The sequence below is a fragment of the Ranitomeya variabilis genome, chromosome 7 (genome assembly GCF_051348905.1).
Source record: "Ranitomeya variabilis isolate aRanVar5 chromosome 7, aRanVar5.hap1, whole genome shotgun sequence".
Lineage (NCBI taxonomy): Eukaryota > Metazoa > Chordata > Amphibia > Anura > Dendrobatidae > Ranitomeya > Ranitomeya variabilis.
The window spans coordinates 31,242,245-31,264,055 of NC_135238.1; the positions used below are offsets into that span (position 1 = coordinate 31,242,245).

At 47.8% G+C, this 21,811-nt stretch overlaps 1 protein-coding gene across 5 annotated transcripts in view; it reads left to right on the forward strand.

Annotated features, from left to right (window-relative positions):
- Window positions 1-17,410, forward strand: part of TTYH3 (tweety family member 3) — an 84,630-nt gene extending 67,220 nt beyond the window's left edge. For 2 of the 5 annotated variants that reach the window (XM_077274757.1, XM_077274760.1), the window contains exons 14-15: window positions 8,089-8,190; window positions 16,547-16,681. In XM_077274757.1, coding sequence (XP_077130872.1) covers window positions 8,089-8,169 — 81 coding nt within the window. In that variant the 3' untranslated portion in view covers window positions 8,170-8,190; window positions 16,547-16,681. Of the gene's footprint in view, window positions 1-8,088; window positions 8,191-16,546 lie in introns of all 5 variants that reach the window. The other 3 variants (XM_077274758.1, XM_077274759.1, XM_077274761.1) reach the window with 3 other exon arrangements.
- The last annotated feature ends 4,401 nt before the right edge of the window (window positions 17,411-21,811 follow it).

The window sequence follows — 21,811 nt, forward strand, 5'->3', positions numbered from 1 at the left end:
GGCTGTTGCTGCAGGATTTTGGCTGTGTATTACAGCCGTCGCTCACTGGTCACAACGTGTCCTCGCCGTCCCTCGGACTTTGTGGTGCTTGAAGTTAGTGCACAAATGGGTTCCTTTTTTTAGTGAAATGCGCTTGGATGAGTGTCGTTTCCTCATCTACGTATTCACGTCCAAATGTGCTGACGTTATGAGCAGACCCCTCCAAGCTCCAGCGTGCTCCCCTGCCAAGGGAAAGGCAGGAGATGGAGGAGAGGACGTCACCAGCTCTTTATGGGTAGCAGTATGAGATATCTCCACACTGCATGGCTGGAAGTGTGTGGCCACCGAAACTCCCCATCCATCCCATCTCATCCCACTGCCATAACCATTTCCATGGAGTCGATTTTGCTCTTGTTGGTATAGCGCCCCCTGTTTCTTCTCAGATGCACTTTCTTCTTGATTTTAGAAGTTGACTGTAGAGACTCTAGAACTAGAAGGCCGTTCCTGAGGCTCGGGGGGCAGTATGGTCAGGCCGACTTCATACACTGACTATGTGGGACAGTCATGTTCTTACACACCAGGCCGTTCCTGAGGCTCGGGGGGCAGTATGGTCAGGCCGGCTTCGTACACTTACTATGTATGTGGGACAGTCATGTTCTTACACACCAGGCCATTCCTGAGGCTCGGGGGGCAGTATGGTCGGGCCGGCTTCGTACACTGACTATGTATGTGGGACAGTCATGTTCTTACACACCAGGCCGTTCCTGAGGCTCGGGGGGCAGTATGTTCTGGCCGGCTTCATACACTGACTATGTGGGACAGTCATGTTCTTACACACCAGGCCGTTCCTGAGGCTCGGGGGGCAGTATGTTCGGGCCGGCTTCATACACTGACTATGTGGGACAGTCATGTTCTTACACACCAGGCCATTCCTGAGGCTCTGGGGGGCAGTATGTTCTGGCCGGCTTCGTACACTGACTATGTATGGGGGACAGTCATGTTCTTACACACCAGGCCGTTCCTGAGGCTCGTTGGGCAGTATGGTCGGGCCGGCTTCATACACTGACTATGTATGGGGAACAGTCATGTTCTTACATACCAGGCCGTTCCTGAGGCTCGGGGGGCAGTATGGTCAGGCCGACTTCATACACTGACTATTTGGGACAGTCATGTTCTTACACACCAGGCCATTCCTGAGGCTCAGGTGGCAGTATGGTCAGGCCGACTTCGTACACTGACTATGTGGGACAGTCATGTTCTTACACACCAGGCCGTTCCTGAGGCTCGTTGGGCAGTGTGGTCGGGCCGGCTTCATACACTGACTATGTGGGACAGTCATGTTCTTACACACCAGGCCGTTCCTGAGGCTCGTTGGGCAGTATGGTCGGGCCGGCTTCATACACTGACTATGTGGGACAGTCATGTTCTTACACACCAGGCCGTTCCTGAGGCTCGGGGGGCAGTATGGTCGGGCCGGCTTCATACACTGACTATGTGGGACAGTCATGTTCTTACACACCAGGCCGTTCCTGAGGCTCGGGGGGGCAGTATGTTCGAGCCGGCTTCATACACTGACTATGTGGGACAGTCATGTTCTTACACACCAGGCCGTTCCTGAGGCTCGGGGGGCAGTATGGTCGGGCCGACTTCATACACTGACTATGTGGGACAGTCATGTTCTTACACACCAGGCCGTTCCTGAGGCTCGGGGGGCAGTATGGTCGGGCCGACTTCATACACTGACTATGTGGGACAGTCATGTTCTTACACACCAGGCCGTTCCTGAGGCTCGGGGGGCAGTATGTTCGAGCCGGCTTCATACACTGACTATGTGGGACAGTCATGTTCTTACACACCAGGCCGTTCCTGAGGCTCGGGGGGCAGTATGGTCGGGCCGACTTCATACACTGACTATGTGGGACAGTCATGTTCTTACACACCAGGCCGTTCCTGAGGCTCGGGGGGCAGTATGTTCGAGCCGGCTTCATACACTGACTATGTGGGACAGTCATGTTCTTACACACCAGGCCATTCCTGAGGCTCGGGGAGCAGTATGGTCGGGCCGACTTCATACACTGACTATGTGGGACAGTCATGTTCTTACACACCAGTCCATTCCTGAGGCTCGGGGGGCATTATGGTCGGGCCGGCTTCATACACTGACTATGTGGGACAGTCATGTTCTTACACACCAGGCCATTCCTGAGGCTCGGGGGGCAGTATGTTCGGGCCGGCTTCGTACACTGACTATGTATGGGGGACAGTCATGTTCTTACACACCAGGCCATTTCTGAGGCTCGGGGGGCAGTATGTTCGGGCCGGCTTCATACACTGACTATGTGGGACAGTCATGTTCTTACACACCAGGCCGTTGCTGAGGCTCAGGGGGCAGTATGGCCGGGCCGACTTCATACACTGACTATGTGGGACAGTCATGTTCTTACACACCAGGCCGTTCCTGAGGCTCGGGGGGCAGTATGGTCGGGCCGACTTCATACACTGACTATGTGGGACAGTCATGTTCTTACACACCAGGCCGTTCCTGAGGCTCGGGGGGCAGTATGTTCGAGCCGGCTTCATACACTGACTATGTGGGACAGTCATGTTCTTACACACCAGGCCGTTCCTGAGGCTCGGGGGGCAGTATGGTCGGGCCGACTTCATACACTGACTATGTGGGACAGTCATGTTCTTACACACCAGGCCGTTCCTGAGGCTCGGGGGGCAGTATGTTCGAGCCGGCTTCATACACTGACTATGTGGGACAGTCATGTTCTTACACACCAGGCCATTCCTGAGGCTCGGGGGGCAGTATGGTCGGGCCGACTTCATACACTGACTATGTGGGACAGTCATGTTCTTACACACCAGGCCATTCCTGAGGCTCGGGGGGCATTATGGTCGGGCCGGCTTCATACACTGACTATGTGGGACAGTCATGTTCTTACACACCAGGCCATTCCTGAGGCTCGGGGGGCAGTATGTTCGGGCCGGCTTCGTACACTGACTATGTATGGGGGACAGTCATGTTCTTACACACCAGGCCATTTCTGAGGCTCGGGGGGCAGTATGTTCGGGCCGGCTTCATACACTGACTATGTGGGACAGTCATGTTCTTACACACCAGGCCGTTGCTGAGGCTCGGGGGGCAGTATGGCCGGGCCGACTTCATACACTGACTATGTGGGACAGTCATGTTCTTACACACCAGGCCGTTCCTGAGGCTCGGGGGGCAGTATGGTCGGGCCGACTTCATACACTGACTATGTGGGACAGTCATGTTCTTACACACCAGGCCGTTCCTGAGGCTCGGGGGCATTATGGTCGGGCCGGCTTCATACACTGACTATGTGGGACAGTCATGTTCTTACACACCAGGCCGTTCCTGAGGCTCGGGGGGCAGTATGTTCGGGCCGGCTTCATACACTGACTATGTGGGACAGTCATGTTCTTACACACCAGGCCATTCCTGAGGCTCGGGGGGCATTATGGTCGGGCCGGCTTCATACACTGACTGTGGGACAGTCATGTTCTTACACACCAGGCCATTCCTGAGGCTCGGGGGGCAGTATGTTCGGGCCGGCTTCGTACACTGACTATGTATGTGGGACAGTCATGTTCTTACACACCAGGCCGTTCCTGAGGCTCGGGGGGCAGTATGTTCGGGCCGGCTTCATACACTGACTATGTGGGACAGTCATGTTCTTACACACCAGGCCGTTCCTGAGGCTCGGGGGCCAGTATGGTCGGGCCGGCTTCATACACTGACTATGTGGGACAGTCATTTTCTTACACACCAGGCCGTTCCTGAGGCTCGGGGGCCAGTATGGTCGGGCTGGCTTCATACACTGACTATGTGGGACAGTCATGTTCTTACACACCAGGCCGTTCCTGAGGCTCGGGGAGCAGTATGGTCGGGCCGGCTTCATACACTGACTATGTGGGACAGTCATGTTCTTACACACCAGGCCGTTCCTGAGGCTCGGGGGGCAGTATGGTCGGGCCGGCTTCATACACTGACTATGTGGGACAGTCATGTTCTTGCACACCAGGCCGTTCCTGAGGCTCGGGGGGCAGTATGGTCGGGCCGGCTTCATACACTGACTCTATGTGGGACAGTCATGTTCTTACACACCAGGCCGTTCCTGAGGCTCGGGGGGCAGTATGGTCGGGCCGGCTTCATACACTGACTATGTGGGACAGTCATGTTCTTACACACCAGGCCGTTCCTGAGGCTCGGGGGGCAGTATGGTCGGGCCGGCTTCATACACTGACTATGTGGGACAGTCATGTTCTTACACACCAGGCCGTTCCTGAGGCTCGGGGGGCAGTATGGTCGGGCTGGCTTCATACACTGACTATGTGGGACAGTCATGTTCTTACACACCAGGCCGTTCCTGAGGCTCGGGGGGCAGTATGTTCGGGCCGGCTTCATACACTGACTATGTGGGACAGTCATGTTCTTACACACCAGGCCGTTCCTGAGGCTCGTTGGGCAGTATGGTCGGGCCGGCTTCGTACACTGACTCTATGTGGGACAGTCATGTTCTTACACACCAGGCCATTCCTGAGGCTCGTTGGGCAGTATGGTCGGGCCGGCTTCGTACACTGACTCTATGTGGGACAGTCATGTTCTTACACACCAGGCCATTCCTGAGGCTCGTTGGGCAGTATGGTCGGGCCGGCTCCATACACTGACTCTATGTGGGACAGTCATGTTCTTACACACCAGGCCGTTCCTGAGGCTCGGGGGGCAGTATGGTCCTGCCGACTTCGTACACTGACGATACGTGGGACAGTCATGTTCTTACACACCAGGCCGTTCCTGAGGCTCGTTGGGCAGTATGGTCGGGCCGGCTTCGTACACTGACTCTATGTGGGACAGTCATGTTCTTACACACCAGGCCGTTCCTGAGGCTCGTTGGGCAGTATGGTCGGGCCGGCTTCATACACTGACTCTATGTGGGACAGTCATGTTCTTACACACCAGGCCGTTCCTGAGGCTCGGGGGGCAGTATGGTCCTGCCGACTTCGTACACTGACGATATGTGGGACAGTCATGTTCTTACACACCAGGCCGTTCCTGAGGCTCGTTGGGCAGTATGGTCGGGCCGGCTTCGTACACTGACTCTATGTGGGACAGTCATGTTCTTACACACCAGGCCGTTCCTGAGGCTCGTTGGGCAGTATGGTCGGGCCGGCTTCATACACTGACTCTATGTGGGACAGTCATGTTCTTACACACCAGGCCGTTCCTGAGGCTCGGGGGGGCAGTATGGTCGGGCCGGCTTCATACACTGACTCTATGTGGGACAGTCATGTTCTTACACACCAGGCCGTTCCTGAGGCTCGGGGGGCAGTATGGTCCTGCCGACTTCGTACACTGACGATATGTGGGACAGTCATGTTCTTACACACCAGGCCGTTCCTGAGGCTCGGGGGGCAGTATGGTCAGGCCAACTTCGTACACTGACGATATGTGGGACAGTCATGTTCTTACACACCAGGCCGTTCCTGAGGCTCGGGGGGGCAGTATAGTCGGGCCGGCTTCATACACTGACTATGTGGGACAGTCATGTTCTTACACACCAGGCCGTTCCTGAGGCTCAGGGGCCAGTATGGTCGGGCCGGCTTCATACACTGACTATGTGGGACAGTCATGTTCTTACACACCAGGCCGTTCCTGAGGCTCGGGGGGCAGTATGTTCGAGCCGGCTTCATACACTGACTATGTGGGACAGTCATGTTCTTACACACCAGGCCATTCCTGAGGCTCGTTGGGCAGTATGGTCGGGCCGGCTTCATACACTGACTATGTGGGACAGTCATGTTCTTACACACCAGGCCGTTCCTGAGGCTCGGGGGGCAGTATGGTCGGGCCAACTTCATACACTGACTATGTGGGACAGTCATGTTCTTACACACCAGGCCGTTCCTGAGGCTCGGGGGGCAGTATGGTCGGGCCGACTTCATACACTGACTGTGGGACAGTCATGTTCTTACACACCAGGCCGTTCCTGAGGCTCGGGGGCCAGTATGGTCGGGCCGGCTTCATACACTGACTATTTGGGACAGTCATGTTCTTACACACCAGGCCGTTCCTGAGGCTCAGGGGGCAGTATGGTTGTGCTGTCCCTTCCACCATATGGGCCGACTGCGGCTCCCTGCGCAGCTCGCTTCCCGGGGCCTCTTTGCAGGGAAAATTTGAAGGATCAGTGACGTCCCAGAGGTTAAGTCCCCTCCACAGGGCATGCAGGATTTCGTAGCCCCTTGGCACCCGAGCTGACCCCCCAGATCTAGCAATGCCTCTCTGTGTAGCCATCACTGCTGGGCAGACATATACATTACACTGACACTTATGCTTTATTGCTTTGTTTGGTTTTCCCTGTGGTCTTAATGGCCGATTATCACAGTGATCTCAAGGTCCGTGGTGTAATTTCTGTACCAGTAAAAAATTATTTCCACTGCCATCATACATACAAGGTGTAATATTCTGTGCCTCTTCATTATAAGTTCTGGCTGACGCGGTTCCTTTTTTTCTTATTCTACTGCTGCATTACTTGGGTATAATTCTGTCTGCCTGCAGCCACCACTAGGGGGAGCATACTCCTTTATTATTGGGTTAAAGGTCTGCAGTAAGCTCTTAAGCTCCCTCTAGTGGTGGCTGCTGGTATTCAGGGATTGGTGCTCTCTTTATAAGGAAAACACAGTTTTCTATGGATTAAATGATTGAAAATAGTAAAATTTACAAAGTATCAAAGGCTGTACAGTGCGTAGGACCTTCTTGAGTGGTTTGCTGACAGATGATCCTCCATAGCGGCCTCTGTAATCAGCGCCGTCTGCCTTCTCCCCGGGGCTGCTCATTAAAGGGAAAATTAACAGAGAAATTGAATGGTCATGCATGGCTTGACTAATTAAAACCCATTACTGTGACATCCCCGACTGTGTCCGTTCATTGCAGCACTACGGTAATGGGGAAGCCGACGGCAAAGATTTAATTATTGTGTTCAGATCTCTCTCTCTTCCTCCATACTAGATCTATGCAGTCAGGAGATCTGTCCACACCGTGGGTGACGTAGCTTGGGATATTTACCTGCATTACATTCAGGATCTTGGCGGATACAAGACCAAATAAAACTGTCCATACACCGTAGATAGTTGTTGACCAAATGCCATGCATGCTCAATTCCTCCGAGCGGGCTCGTGTTCTGAATAAGACACGTGTGGCGGCGAGAACAAAAGGATCGTAGGTGTTGAAATCCAACATGTCCATCCCATGATTGACCTCATCGAGAGAGAGTTAGGAGTCCCCCATACACATTAAGTGGACGACCCAGCAACATTTATCTGATGTGTAATAAAAGGGGTCATACCACCAATATGGGGTATGAATGGTGGGGGTCCCGCGACCCAGAGAACAGGGGTCTGATGTGCTCTTGTGACCTCCATGGAAGTGAATGGAGTAAGGGTCATAAGACTGCTTTCTCCAGGCCTGTGGATAGCGGATATGTTGTTGATATGCCCCCTTTACGATGAGGGTCTCCCATTTATTCCCCTTCTGGCAGATGTCAAGTCAAACAAGGGTCGGACAAGTTTGTTTTCAACAGGCCTCATCTTTTTTGTTCTCGAGGGAGACAAGTTGCCGACTCATACATTTATTTTTGCGGGCAAAATGCAGATCTCTGCAAGGTGACGGACGATGTGGGAAGGGGTTGGTGGGATAAGCATATTATAGAGGGTCTGGGGGTCTCCATCCTCGCAAATGGCTGGTAATTAGCTCAGGGGGCGCCCGTCACAAGTGTTGGGACCTCCTGCACAATTTGGGGGTCCTTCTCTCTCCCACTATGGACACATACGGTCACTGCCAGGGTCCCCTCTCCATAGACGTCTCGCCCACTCCAGTGTTTGTTGGTATCTCTTCTCCCGCTCTTCCCTTCCCCCGTGTGCTCCCATTTTTTTGATCCAGGGCCATTCCTGTAGAGTGGTAGCGCCCCCTCCTGCGCACACATGGATGGACGAGTGGCCATGGTGTGTCGGCTGCACTATGTCATGTTTCATGCACGTTCAGGCTCCACTTTCTTTTTCTCTTTCTTTCCTGCAACCTCACAGTTGTATTTGGCTGCCATGGACAGTAGCAGCCATTTGAGCTGGCAGTTTAAACCCTCGGACAGTGCACGGACGTACTGGTAACAGCGCTCTCTATCGGAACAGGTACTGAACCCAGGTCCTCCTCCCCACTCACCCCTCTCCTCCCCTTTACCCTGCACTCTTCTCCTCCTTCTCTTCCTCCTTCCCCAGACCAATGCCTTTTGCTTTACACGTCTCCACCAACTCCCACAACACTACAGCCAAAGCCTGAAGCGCCTCGGTCACCTTCGTGATCATCTGCGTAACAAGATTGTAGGAAACTTCAAGATCTTATCATCCTGCTTTTAAAGGGGTATTCCCATCTCCAAAATACTATCCCAATATGTAGTAAGTGTAATAGTACTGTCAAATCCGTCCAATTAGAAATGAATGTAGTATAGTTCTTCTGATTAGCTATATCACTTACCTTCTGTGCAGGGCATTCCAGTAGGTTAGGTATCCATAGTTAAAATCAGTCATACAGTGACAGTTGGTGGTTAGTGCTCGTAACCATGGATATCTATGGGGTAAGCGACATAGTGAATCAGGAGAACTATACTACAGTTCTAATTTATTATTACATCCACTACATATTGGGATTGAATCTTGGGAGATGGGAATAGCCATTTAAGTGAAAAAAAAAAAAAAAAAAAACAACTTATGAGATCCGTGCTGACTACAAGTCCCAGCATGCCGTGTGTCACATGTGCAGGCAGTGATCAGTCAGTGATTGCTCGTCCTGACCCCGTATTATATATAATATACTGTATGTGTGAATATATATATACTGTATGTATATAAATATGGCTCACGTGTATCTTTCCCCATGTTAAGGGGGGTATTCCCATCCTATGGAGTGATGGCATGGTGCGAAGATGTTCGATCGCTTTCTGGTTGACAAGTCAGCCAATCCCACCTATTCTGGCAGGGCAGCGGGAAGGATCAGTCATCAGATCAATATTCTGCAGGATGGCAGGATTGGCTGGTTGTATTTCAACTTTTGATCCTTCTCCTACTGGATAAGTTGCTAAATTGAAAAAGCTGGCTCAACCGAAGCGGGTGTGCATCCCAATGTGTAGTAGTAAGTGTAATAATAGCAAATACCTCCAATTAGAAATATAGTATAGTTCTTCTGATTAGCTATATTGCATTCCCCATGTGCAGGGCATTGCGGTAGCTTAGGTATCCATGGTTATGACCACTAACAACTAACTCACTATATGAATTGTTGTAACCATGGGTACTTAAGCTAATGCAGTGCCCCACACATAGGGTAAGCGGCATAGCGAATCAGAAGAACTATACATTTCTAATTGGAGGAATTTGCTGCTAATATTATTACACATACAGATCTTGGAGGTGGAAATACCCACAGAGTTTGCTATAATTTTTGTTTCTTTTGTTTTCCACTTAAGTGCATGTAATTATGGCTAAAGATGATTTTAGAAATGTGGTTTAATTAAAAATGTTGCACCTCGTGTCTTTTACAGGTGTTTTGTTTTCCATTTGTCATAAAACAGCTGAGAGGAGCTTAAAAAAAAAAGGCAGTTAGGAGTTCAAACTTGGGCTGTCGGAAAGAGCTCGCTGACGGATTCTCAGCGGACTCATTCTGCAGCCAGCAACTCGAAGGCTATAAGAGGCAATCGGTGCAAAATTTCCAAGAAACCCAATTACAAAAATTATTTTGAGCCAAAAATACATGCACTTCAGTAAAAAGGTAGAGAAAGCACAAACGTTACCGCCATCGAGACAGCCCTAAAAAGTAGATGATCAGGACGGAGAGGAAGTATACCGTAAATGGCGTCGTGCGTTTAGAAATTACAGGGGGTTTTTTTGTGTCCTCGTATACAATACGTGGCTCAAAGTTGTTTCCACCGAAAAATGTAAAAAAATAAATGCATAAAATAAAAAAAAAAACCTACTAAGTACATAAAACACATATAAGAAAGCTATAAAGTATCATCCCGCGGCCCCGTAATCACCCGCGTCGCCCACTGTTCTTCCTCCGGAGCAGCGGCCGTGCCACGCATGATCGCCTGCCCAAACTTCTGTTCATCCGGAGCCGCGCTCCACCATTAGGCTTCATCATAAGGTCGCACGTTTTATATCCACCCGATGGCGATTCCTTGTGAGATTCCAAAAACTGCCTGTTCCCAATCCCCTATACAAAGAATAAGGAGGAAAAAGCGAGCGAGCGGCTCCTCTTTATGGGCTGCGCCGCTCTCTCCCCAGAGCCTGTTACCTGCACAAAGTGAAGGCGCTGTAAGAGGAGTAGGCTGAGGTGCAATACCATCTGCAGCCTGTGGGAAGAGAGGCGCTGTTTATCGGAGAATAGGCAGAGCCCCTGTTGTCGTCCCATCACTCGTCAGTGTGTAATAGTCTACTCTTTGCCGGATAGGACACCGTCCCGGGCGATGCGCCCGCTTCTACCTCTAGTATGTGATGTAGGAAATGACAATGCCTTAGAGCTCTGCATAGTGCTGTGCCTCTGTTACTACTCCTGAAAATACAGCGAATGACCCGGCCGCTTGGCATTCCCTTTCCCCTTGTCATTAGGGTGTGTCTGAAACGGCCAGACCGTGCAGGGTCATTAACAAGAGAACGATTCAAGAGGTACTCGCATCTCCAAGATCCTATCCCAATATGCAGTAGGTGTAATAATATTCGCAAATACCTCCAATTAGATATGTAGTTTAGTTCTTCTGATTAGCTATGTCACTTACCCCATGTGTCAGGCATTGCAGTAGCTTGGGTATCCATGGTTATAACCATTAATATAGTGACAGCTAGATAGTTGTTATTAGTCATAGCAATGCCCGGCACATGGGGTAAGCAACATGGCAAATCAGAAGAACTATACTACATTTCCAATTGGAGGTCTTGGCTACACCTACTACATAGTGGGTTACGATCTTGATGGGAATACCCCTTTAATGCCCAGTTGTCAGTTTGTTCATATATTTCAGAGTGGTAAGGAGACGAATATGGAGAACAAGTTGCCCCTGAGTGCTAAGGAAAGGAGCTCCAGCTTTATTTTATGGATTACAGGTCCTTTAAGGGTACAGACACACGGCCACCATGTGATGTGGAGAAGCTTTTTTTAATCTTATTAGGAAATAGTTGATAAATGTGAGGTCCTGTGTAAATGGAGAAGTGGTGTTTATGCATGACCACACATCCTCATTATCACTCCCATAGAAGTAAATGGAGGTGTAGTTGTACATCCTCATTACCATTCCCATAGAAGTAAATGGAGGCGTAGTTGTACATGCTCATTACCATCCCCATAGAAGTAAATGGAGGCGTAGTTGTACATGCTCATTACCATCCCCATAGAAGTAAATGGAGGAGTAGTTGTACATGTTCATTACCATCCCCATAGAAGTAAATGGAGGAGTAGTTGTACATCCTCATTACCATTCCCATAGAAGTAAATGGAGGCGTAGTTGTACATGCTCATTACCATCCCCATAGAAGTAAATGGAGGAGTAGTTGTACATGCTCATTACCATCCCCATAGAAGTAAATGGAGGAGTAGTTGTACATGCTCATTACCATTCCCATAGAAGTAAATGGAGGCATAGTTGTACATGCTCATTACCATTCCCATAGAAGTAAATGGAGGAGTAGTTGTACATTCCCATTACCATTCCCATAGGAGTAAATGGAGGAGTAGTTGTACATTCCCATTACCATCCCCATAGAAGTAAATGGAGGAGTAGTTGTACATTCTCATTACCATTACCATAGGAGTAAATGGAGGAGTAGTTGTACATTCCCATTACCATTCCCATAGGAGTAAATGGAGGAGTAGTTGTACATTCCCATTACCATCCCCATAGAAGTAAATGGAGGAGTAGTTGTACATGCTCATTACCATTCCCATAGAAGTAAATGGAGGAGTAGTTGTACATTCCCATTACCATTGCCATAGAAGTAAATGGGGCAGTAGTTGCACATGTTCATTACTACTCCCATAGAAGTAAATGGACTAGTCGCACATGTTCATTACCGTTACCCTAGAAGTAACTGGAGTAGTGGTTGCACATGCTCATTACCATTTCCCATAGAAGTAACTGGAGCAGTAGTTGCACATGCTCATTACCATTTCCCATAGAAGTAACTGGAGCAGTAGTTGCACATGCTCATTACCATTTCCCATAGAAGTAACTGGAGCAGTAGTTGCACATGCTCATTACCATTTCCCATAGAAGTAACTGGAGCAGTAGTTGCACATGCTCATTACCATTTCCCATAGAAGTAACTGGAGCAGTAGTTGCACATGCTCATTACCATTTCCCATAGAAGTAACTGGAGGCGTAGTTGTACATGCTCATTACCATTCCCATAGAAGTAAATGGAGGAGTAGTTGTACATTCTCATTACTATTCCCATAGAAGTAACTGGAGCAGTAGTTGTACATTCTCATTACCATTCCCATAGAAGTAACTGGAGCAGTAGTTGCACATGCTGATTACCATTCCCACAGTAATGCATGGAGCAGTAGTCACACCTGCTCCTCACCATTTTCATAGAAGTGAATTTAGCAAACGTTGCACATGCTCATTACCATTTCCATAGCAGTGAATAAAGTGGTGGCCACACATACTTTACCATGCCCATAGAGGTGAATGAAGCAGTATTCACTCTTGCCCCTTACCAATTCAATAGAAGTGAATAGATTGATGGTCACACATGCACCTTACCATGCCCTTAGAAGTGACTGGAGCTGTGGTCACACCCGTGCACTAAGGGGTACGTACACCCCCTATAGATACATCACCTGTCTTTTGTGGCGTATGGACCGGGTGTTTTCCTTCCTGGGCACACAGCTGGGCCTGGCCATTACTGATCTATAGAAGGCCTTGTAGTCACATTGGTGGGCTTGGTGTCGGCTGTTCTGCACATGCTACGTCTGGCCGTACCCCAAGTGTAGACCTGGTGTAATATCGGAGTGTAGTAAGGGTCCGCGACGCTCACAGGCGCCATCTTGTCAGTCTGACCACTGAGCCAGGCTTTTGTAGCTGTCCGTCCATGATCACATTTCAGCCGCCCTGACACTTCTGAACCACACTCCTCTGAACACGTCCTTTTCATCCTTGCCTGATCCCCCCCCAGTGGCCTGACGCTGCGTGTGCTTACACTGTGTCTGATCGCCTGCAGTGCCGCCTTGGCGGAGGGAGCGCTGTGGCACTGCATACTTGCTCGCTGCATGCACGCGGGTTAGCTGAGCTTGCAATCCTCTTCCCCTCCTGTCACCGCTCTCCCGTGTTTGTCGTTGCAGTAACGTTGGGGCTGTAAATTGTTGGTGTTTTGTTCTCTCTCGTTTCCTTCCCCTTCACAGGTGTTAACACATTGACCTCCATTCCTGCAGAAAACAATGCCCATTCCGTGGATTTCCTGCCATCTCCCTCCATTGTTTTCATGGCTATTACTGTGTTATACTTGCGTTCAGGTGAAATGGAAATGTAGTCACTCAGGAAGCAGTTAATGCACTGGAAACTTGCATCTTGTGTTGTAACTTAAAAGGGTATTCCATCTTCAAGGTCCTATCACAATATGTAGTAGGTGTGATAAGAATATTAGCAAATACCTGCAATTAGAAATGTAGTCTAGTTCTTCTGATTCGCTATGTCGCTTACCCCATGTGCAGAACATTGCAGTAGCTTGGGTATCCGTGGTTGCGACCACTAGCAAATAACTGTTACTATATGAGCGGTTGTAACCATGGATACCTAAGCTACTGCAATGCCCTGCACATGGGCTTATCAGAAGAACTAGTCTACATTTCTAATTGGAGGTATTTGCTAATATTATTATTATTATTATTATTATTATTATTATTATTACACCTACTACATATTGGGATAGGATCTTGGAGATGGGAATACTCCTTTAATGTCACAGGTAGAATTCGGACAACTATATATATTTGCTTGCCTTATTTATTTTATTAAATGCTGGCATTTGGGGCTAAAATTTTAATTTTGGAACAGTGTTTCCTTTTTTCTTTTTTCTTTTTTTTTTTTTTTTATACAGATTTTGGATTGTTTACCTTCTACAACCTGTGTGTATCATAGTACATGGAAAACCGCAGAATGAGCTACCAGTGAACCAGTCGTTAGCAGGGTCGTTATGGTCCTTTTAGACATCTGGACAAGCACAGATCAACTATCTGAAAGATGATCGCCACTCATTTACTGGCCCCTTCATATAGGCCAACAAAAAAAAAAAGGAAGGAGGGATGAACAATTGTAAATAAGATCCCCCCTCTTATCAGAAGCACATCCCATGTTTACATGGCATAATGTGCTGCCGACAACTGATTTGTATGCCGGCATAAAGGATCTGACCAGACGATGAACGCAGTAGCATGTTTACATCGGACAATGACCAGGAATAATGTCTGATTATCATCCCATGTAAGGGCAAATTAAACCTTATCTCTCTTCTCCTCAACAATTCCAAGCTCATTTGTGACAACAAAGTGCAACATTCAGTCAGTCATCATTCAGAAGAGAGATAATGGTTACAAGTTTCCTGATTGGTAACTTATTCTGCATTTTGCTCGTTCAGGAGAAGAGAGATAATAGTTACAAGCTTTCTGATTGGCAACTTACTCTGCCATGTACAGTGATACATAGAAAGTGCAGAATATTGAGATCCATAAGGGAGCTTGTAACCATTATTTCTGGTCTCCTGAACGATTTGCTAATGTAATCTATGACCGACTGAATGTTGGGCTTTGCTGTAGTCATAAATCATTTTGGAATCGTTCAGGAGAAAAGAGATAACTGTTACCAGCTCCTGGATGACTCACTGTATTCTACAGCATCTGTGTGTCACTGTACACAGCAGAATATTTTACCAAACGGTGCAAAACCTTACTAAATCTCCATTACAAAAAAATGCCTTTTAGCCAAATATACTGTAAATTAACTTAAGGGAAAAAAAATACATACCCCGAAGATGTTTATATCAAATCTCTTATGTATTCCTGTGAGATCCAGTTATATCCTTGCCCCATTCACTCAAATAGGCTGCGGTTTAATGGGTGGTCTGAACGGTCCCATACACGGGGGGGGAGAACAACGCCACTTTTATACACCTTAGATATTGGCCCAATTTGACAGGTTCACCCAATAAAAGGGATATTATTTACTAGGGAGTCAAAAATGTTGCTAATCCCATCCAGACAGGGAGTGCGGCACCTCTTGTTACATCCCGCACTCCTGTACCCCCATAGTGATGTGGTGGCGCTCTCGGGGCACGGTGTGATTCTCCCTGCGTGTGTCAATGATCACGGACATGGACGTCTGTGTGCGTGATCATTATCTCTTCCGACCATACCGGGTGTAATGCCGATCAGCCGCATCCTAGCAGGGGGCAGAATAAGTTTTGAGGGGGCAGTGATTTGTCCTGATGATCCCCCTTTTGTGGCATGATTGGCATAGATTGTGTCTAGAGATGGTAGTGTGGGGAGGTTCGCTGACATTTTTTTTTTTTTTTTTTTTTTTGGGGGGGGGGGGGAGGGTGCAAACATTCTAATATAAATCTTGCACCAATGTAAAACTTTACTTTTTTTCTTCTATTTTTTATTTTATTTTATTTTTGTCTTACGCTTTTTATAGCATAGAAAAATTGGAAAATTGCAGAAAGATGCAGCTGCCAGAACTAGTAATGGCCTTTTTTTTTTTTTTTTTTTCCTCCCCTCATTACTGTTTGTGACATCTTAACCCGTTGCGTAGATTTCCTTTGCCTTCTGAATATATCTGGAAGGGATTTCTGGCCTTTTAGTGGCTTTTCTGGCACGGCGTTTACAGCCTGCTCCGGATTGATCAGCTGGGGTCTTGCCGTATCTGACGAGGAGAGGCTCCAGCGCTACGACTCCCCTGGCTAGAGCGGAGAGTCTGCAGGGGGGACCCTCTCTTACTAAAGTTAGAGCTTGACTTTAAAGAATTTTCTGGGACTGAAACATTGATGGCCCGTGCAGGTTAGATCATTGACCCCGCTACCTCTGAGATCAGTACCCATCTCACACCCCCGTGACGGAGAGGTTGGCTTGCATGCACAGCTCTCTCGATTGACTTCTTTCCAAAATTCTTTCAAAATTGAGGTGCGAGTGAGGGTCTCCTCCATGGGCCTTGGTGGTCGGTGATGGAGCACGTCTTGTATCTGTAAAGTACGACCTCCATTTGAGTCTTCTGTTGTACATAACGCTACTTCTATGTATCCGCCATTCATCCCAGTGGTCGTGTTTTTAGCCTAACCGGTCAGAGTTTCATCTCACCACCCAATAACCGTTGTGTAGAATCGCTCATCCGACATTGCTGACGATCCTGATGAGAATCCAGTGAGTTCTTGTAAATTTATATTCCAATTCTGGGACAACGTGCTAATTTTTGTTTTTTGTTTGTTTTTTTTTCCTTTCCCCCTTTAGTACACGTCAAGCATGAGAGCAAAGTATCTGGCTACTAACCGGCCAGAGTCAGAAGCTCGCTAACACGCGGGTGGTCCTAGACGTCATCAGGCAGATGTCCGCCCGTGATAGCCTCCTCTTCCTCCTCCTGCCATGTGGTTCAATGTGTCTACAAAATGTTGGCGTTCCTATGCTCCTTCCTAACCTGTGCTCCTCGCCTCCTGTCCGCGGGAAATGATGGCGTTCCTAGACACCTCCTTAACCTGTGCTCCTCGCCTCCTGTCTGCGGGAAATGTTGGCGTTCCTAGACACCTCCCTAACCTGTGCTCCTCGCTTCCTGTCTGCGGGAAATGTTGGCATTCCTAGACACCTCCTTAACCTGTGCTCCTCGCCTCCTGTCTGCGGGAAATGTTGGCGTTCCTAGACACCTCCCTAACCTGTGCTCCTCGCCTCCTGTCTGCGGGAAGAACAAAGGAAACCATTGCATGGAAACGTGAAGTCACAAGATGTTCCTCGGTCCTCGCTGGCCGCCATGACGAGCTCATCTCCTTCTCTTCAGCCCTGGAATCTATTACCGGTCCCTCTGGGGTCCTCATCATGTCTCTTTTCATTGTTGCATTTTTGCGCAAGGAATTTTAATTAATTTTTTTTTTGTTTTTTTAATTTTTTGAGCTTCCGTGCAATTCATTATTTAAATTGTATGTAACTTTATTTTGTATGCTTTTTACAACATTAATATTTACTATGTTTTTAATGTTACTTTTTTTTTTTTTCCTCCATGCATACAAAGCCAATGTTCTCTTTTCAGTATTATTTGTAACTTTGGAAACCACTTAATTTGTTTTAAATATTGAAATTAAATTTTTTTTTTGGTAAAAATGCACTAAAACTATTTAGCAGGGTCGGCAGCGGTTTTCTGAGCAATGACCAGACTTCCTGTGCACATTCCCAATTGTAAATTGCATGTCATGTTGGTCTCATCACACGTCGCTCTGTACGATGCCTGTGGATCCATGGCTGTGTGATAATGTATTCTGCTTTTGGTTTTAAAGGGGTTGTTCAAGACTACTAATATTGATAATTTAACCCAAGAATAGGTCATCGATATGGATCAGTGGGGGTCCGACACTCTGCACCCCCCACCACAGCTGCCAGAAGTACACAGTACTAAGACGGGACAGAATAGCGCCATGCACTATGTAGTGGCTATTTTGGAGTACTGCACATCCTCTCACATTCACAAGAGCTGAGCTGCAGTAAAACAACCACTCTACAGTGTACGGCGCTATTGTGTATTAAGGCCTCGCCATATACTGGACTCCCAGCGTCTGCAAAAGCTGCTCTCAAACCCCCCCCCCCCCCTTTTATCTGACCTATGGGTGGGTCATCGATTTTATGGTCTTGTACAAACTGCTACTAGCTTAAACCCCATCTCGACTGCAGTCACTGCCTACACACATTAACATTAAGTTCCATATGCCATACAAGAGACTCCCTCTCCATGCCGCACAGACTTATTGCATGACTTTCAATGACGGATGACACATTTTAGACAGGTTCAGAAGGATAAGACTTGCACAAAATTTGGGAACAAATATGACATTTTTGTTATATACCGAGGTCTGGAAATTTCTTGTAGAATAAGTAATGATGATATTTAATACCTTTCAGGTCATTGGTGTCATTTACGTCAATTAGATATATAATCACACCACTACAATATTGCCAGTCTTTCCTTTTGACTCTTTTGCCAACCGAAAACCACTATGTTTCCGAAGGGAAACAGCCCCTCGTGCAATGCTAACAGGTGATTTTGCTACTAATGGATAGAGGTGAGATTCATGACCATCTATGATTTTGTGTTGGACAGTGATTTAGCAGTGGGATCTGATGGAAAATGGGGGGCAACTACACACGCATACATATGACAATGAATTTTACCCCTTTCTCTATAGTTTCATTGTATAAAATGCTGCTGTTTTTTTTCTGTCGCCTCTCTCCCCCACTTACTACGTTTTCTCTCTCCCCCACTTGCTACGTTTTCTCTCTCGCCCCTCTCCCCAGTTGCTGTGTTTCCTCTCTCCCCCACTTGCTACGTTTTCTGTCGCCCCCTCTCCCCTACTTGCTATGTTTTCTCTCTCCCCCAATTGCTACGTTTTCTCTCGCCCCCTCTCCCCCACTTGCTACGTTTTCTCTCGCCCCATCTCACTCACTTGCTACTTTTTATCTCTCGTCCCCTCTCCCCCACTTGCTACGTTTTCTCTCTCGCCCCCTCTCCCTCACTTGCTACTTTTTTTCTCTCGCCCCCTCTCCCTCACTTGCTACTTTTTCTCTCTCCCCCACTTGCTACGTTTGCTCTCTCGCCGCCTCCTTCCCCACTTGCTATGTTTTCTCTCGCCTCCTCTTCCCCACTTGCTATGTTTTCTCTCTCGCCTCCTCTTCCCCACTTGCTATGTTTTCTCTCTCGCCTCCTCTTCCCCACTTGCTATGTTTTCTCTCTCGCCTCCTCTTCCCCACTTGCTACGTTTTCTCTTGCCCCCTCTCCCCCACTTGCTACGTTTTCTCTCCCCCCTCTCCCATTTGCTACATTTTCTGTCGCCCCCTCTCCCCCACTTGCTGTTTTCTCTCGCCCCCTCTCCCCCACTTGCTACGTTTTCTCTCGCCCCTCTCCCCCACTTGCTACGTTTTCTCTCGCCCCCTCTCCCCCACTTGCTACGTTTTCTCTTGCCCCCTCTCCTCCACTTGCTACGTTTTCTCTCGCCACTCTCCCCCACTTGCTACATTTTCTCTCGCCCCTCTCCCCCACTTGCTACGTTTTCTCGCCCCCTGTCCCCCACTTGCTACGTTTTCTCGCCCCCTGTCCCCCACTTGCTACGTTTTCTCGCCCCCTGTCCCCCACTTGCTACGTTTTCTCTCGCCCCCTCTCCCCCACTTGCTACGTTTTCTCTCGCCCCCTCTCCCCCACTTGCTACGTTTTCTCTCGCCCCCTCTCCCCCACTTGCTACGTTTTCTCTCTCTCCCCCTCTCCCTCACTTGCTACGTTTTCTCTCGACCCCTCTCCCCCACTTGCTACGTTTTTTCTTGCCCCCTCTCCCCCATTTGCTACGTTTTCTCTTCCCCCTGTCCCCCACTTGCTACGTTTTCTCTCTCGCCTCCTCTCCCCCACTTGCTACTTTTTCTCTCTCGCCTCCACTCCCCCACTTGCTACGTTTTCTCTCTCGCCTCCTCTCCCCCACTTGCTAGAGTCTGATGCCCTTCTAAATGCCATGTGAGTTTTGGACTGACTGCTTATAATTTTTTTGTTTTTGTTTGTTTGATTTTTGGTCCTCCTTTTACAAATACAATTGTATTATTTATTTGCTTTCTTTATCTTGTGGCCGGGATGAACATGAGATTTAATTCAGGAGAACATCTTGTAATGGCTGGATCTCTACGAAAAAAACCCTTATGCCTACATTCAAGATGTCTAACAACTGGAGAATTCCAACTTCAATCACTGGTGCTAAAGCTGTCGAGCTTGATCATCCACTGTCTGTCAGCTGCCAGAAAGCTTTGTGGAATATTAATGGGATTTTTTTTTTTTCTGGGAGGGGGTATAAATATCTCCTAGCCCTTGTAACGGGATGTCGTCTATGTAGCGCACCTCACCTTTTACCATGAACTTGTGCCATTTTGGAGAAAACACAGTGGACTCCTTTTCAGGATATAAATACAATATTAACAAGTCTTAAGAAACGATTTTTGGATCATCTCTCGAGCCATAGGATATAAAACTGAGCCAAGCTGGTCCAAAAAAGACCATGACGAGATTGACTTTGTAATCTCTCCCACTTTTGTCAACGTCATTTACGAAGCACAATGCTGTTGTTGGCGCCTGGGTTTTCGAATCATCGTTTCTTTTTTTTTTTTAATTCCTATTCTTGACTATTGCAGCCGCGATGATACCGATCAGGCTGTTCTAGAATGAACATCTTGAAAATGTGAAATGTAAATAGCATGTTTGACTCTGTGTCCCCCCCCCGTAAAAGATTTGCCTTGTTATTGTAAAGGAAGCAAACTCAAGACGACGCCGAATCTTGAGATTATTACTGTGGTGTTTGTGTCCTCTTTGTGATATTCATAGGTTCTTGCTTGCCAGTCTTCAGAAATCTGGGCTTTAAGTCTAGTCTTTCTTAGACTATTTTGATTCATGTAAGATACTCGAGAAGGAAAACTTATACAGTAAATGGTCAACCCAAAATTCATAATCGGCCTGCAAAAAAAAAAAGTCGGCTACTGCGAAATAAATCTATTTCAGCCTGTTCTTTTGTCGGAAAGTGAAAACTTGTACATATGTCTAAATGAGAGATGAGCGGATTGGAATTTGCCAAATTGCACAGATTTTAGTCGAAAATTTCTATTTGCATTGATGTTATTCTCCGTGAATTGACTGTCCCTTATTATGACCTGGGGTCTCTAGAGACCCCTGGGAATAATAAAAATAAAAAACTGAATATTCCCCTCACTGCTCAGATTCGATGCTTAATGCCCCCCATAAAGTCTTCAGCACATTTTCTTGCTGCTGTCGTGTGCTGAAACTTCTATCTTCATGCTGGGCCAAGACTTTCGGCTGTGACTTGACCCCAGGATGTCAGTCTGTGTCGTGGCAATGTCACAACCGTGTCCTTCAAATGTATGGAGACATTATGGCCTAGAGTCCGCGTTTTAAGGTGCAGGATTTCTGGCTTTACCTAGACCTGGGACGTCATGGTGGTAGAAATTCCCAGCCTAGCGTGAAGATGCCTGGGAATTCAGCGTGCTACAGTGGTAAGAAGAAGCGCCGAGCACTGTATGGGGAGAGCGAGCAAAAGAGGTGAGGTGTGGGGTGAATTACACAAACCACATTCTTCATGTATGCGCACACATTCATGCCTTGATTGATTTCTCCTGCAGTTCATGAAGGATCACATGCTTTCCTCCCTAGCCACAGCCTGAGTGAGCGGCCGTCCTTGGATGCTTTCACCCCTCTCCACCCTCTGATGTGATGTATACAAAGTCCATTTTTTTGCTGCTATCTGTAACAGAGGGAAAGGGACAGCAGAGCTGCAGCAGCAAAACGGTAGTACATTTTTAATGTTGCATACTTTTGTATTTAGGAAACATTAATATTAATAAAAAAAAATGTGCAAAAGTGTCCACCTTTAAATTTGAATCGCGTGACATTATTTTATTTTTTTTAAATCCAACACTTACAATAAAAAAAAATGATGAATGAAGTATCCTCATGCCAGCAATACCACACTCGAT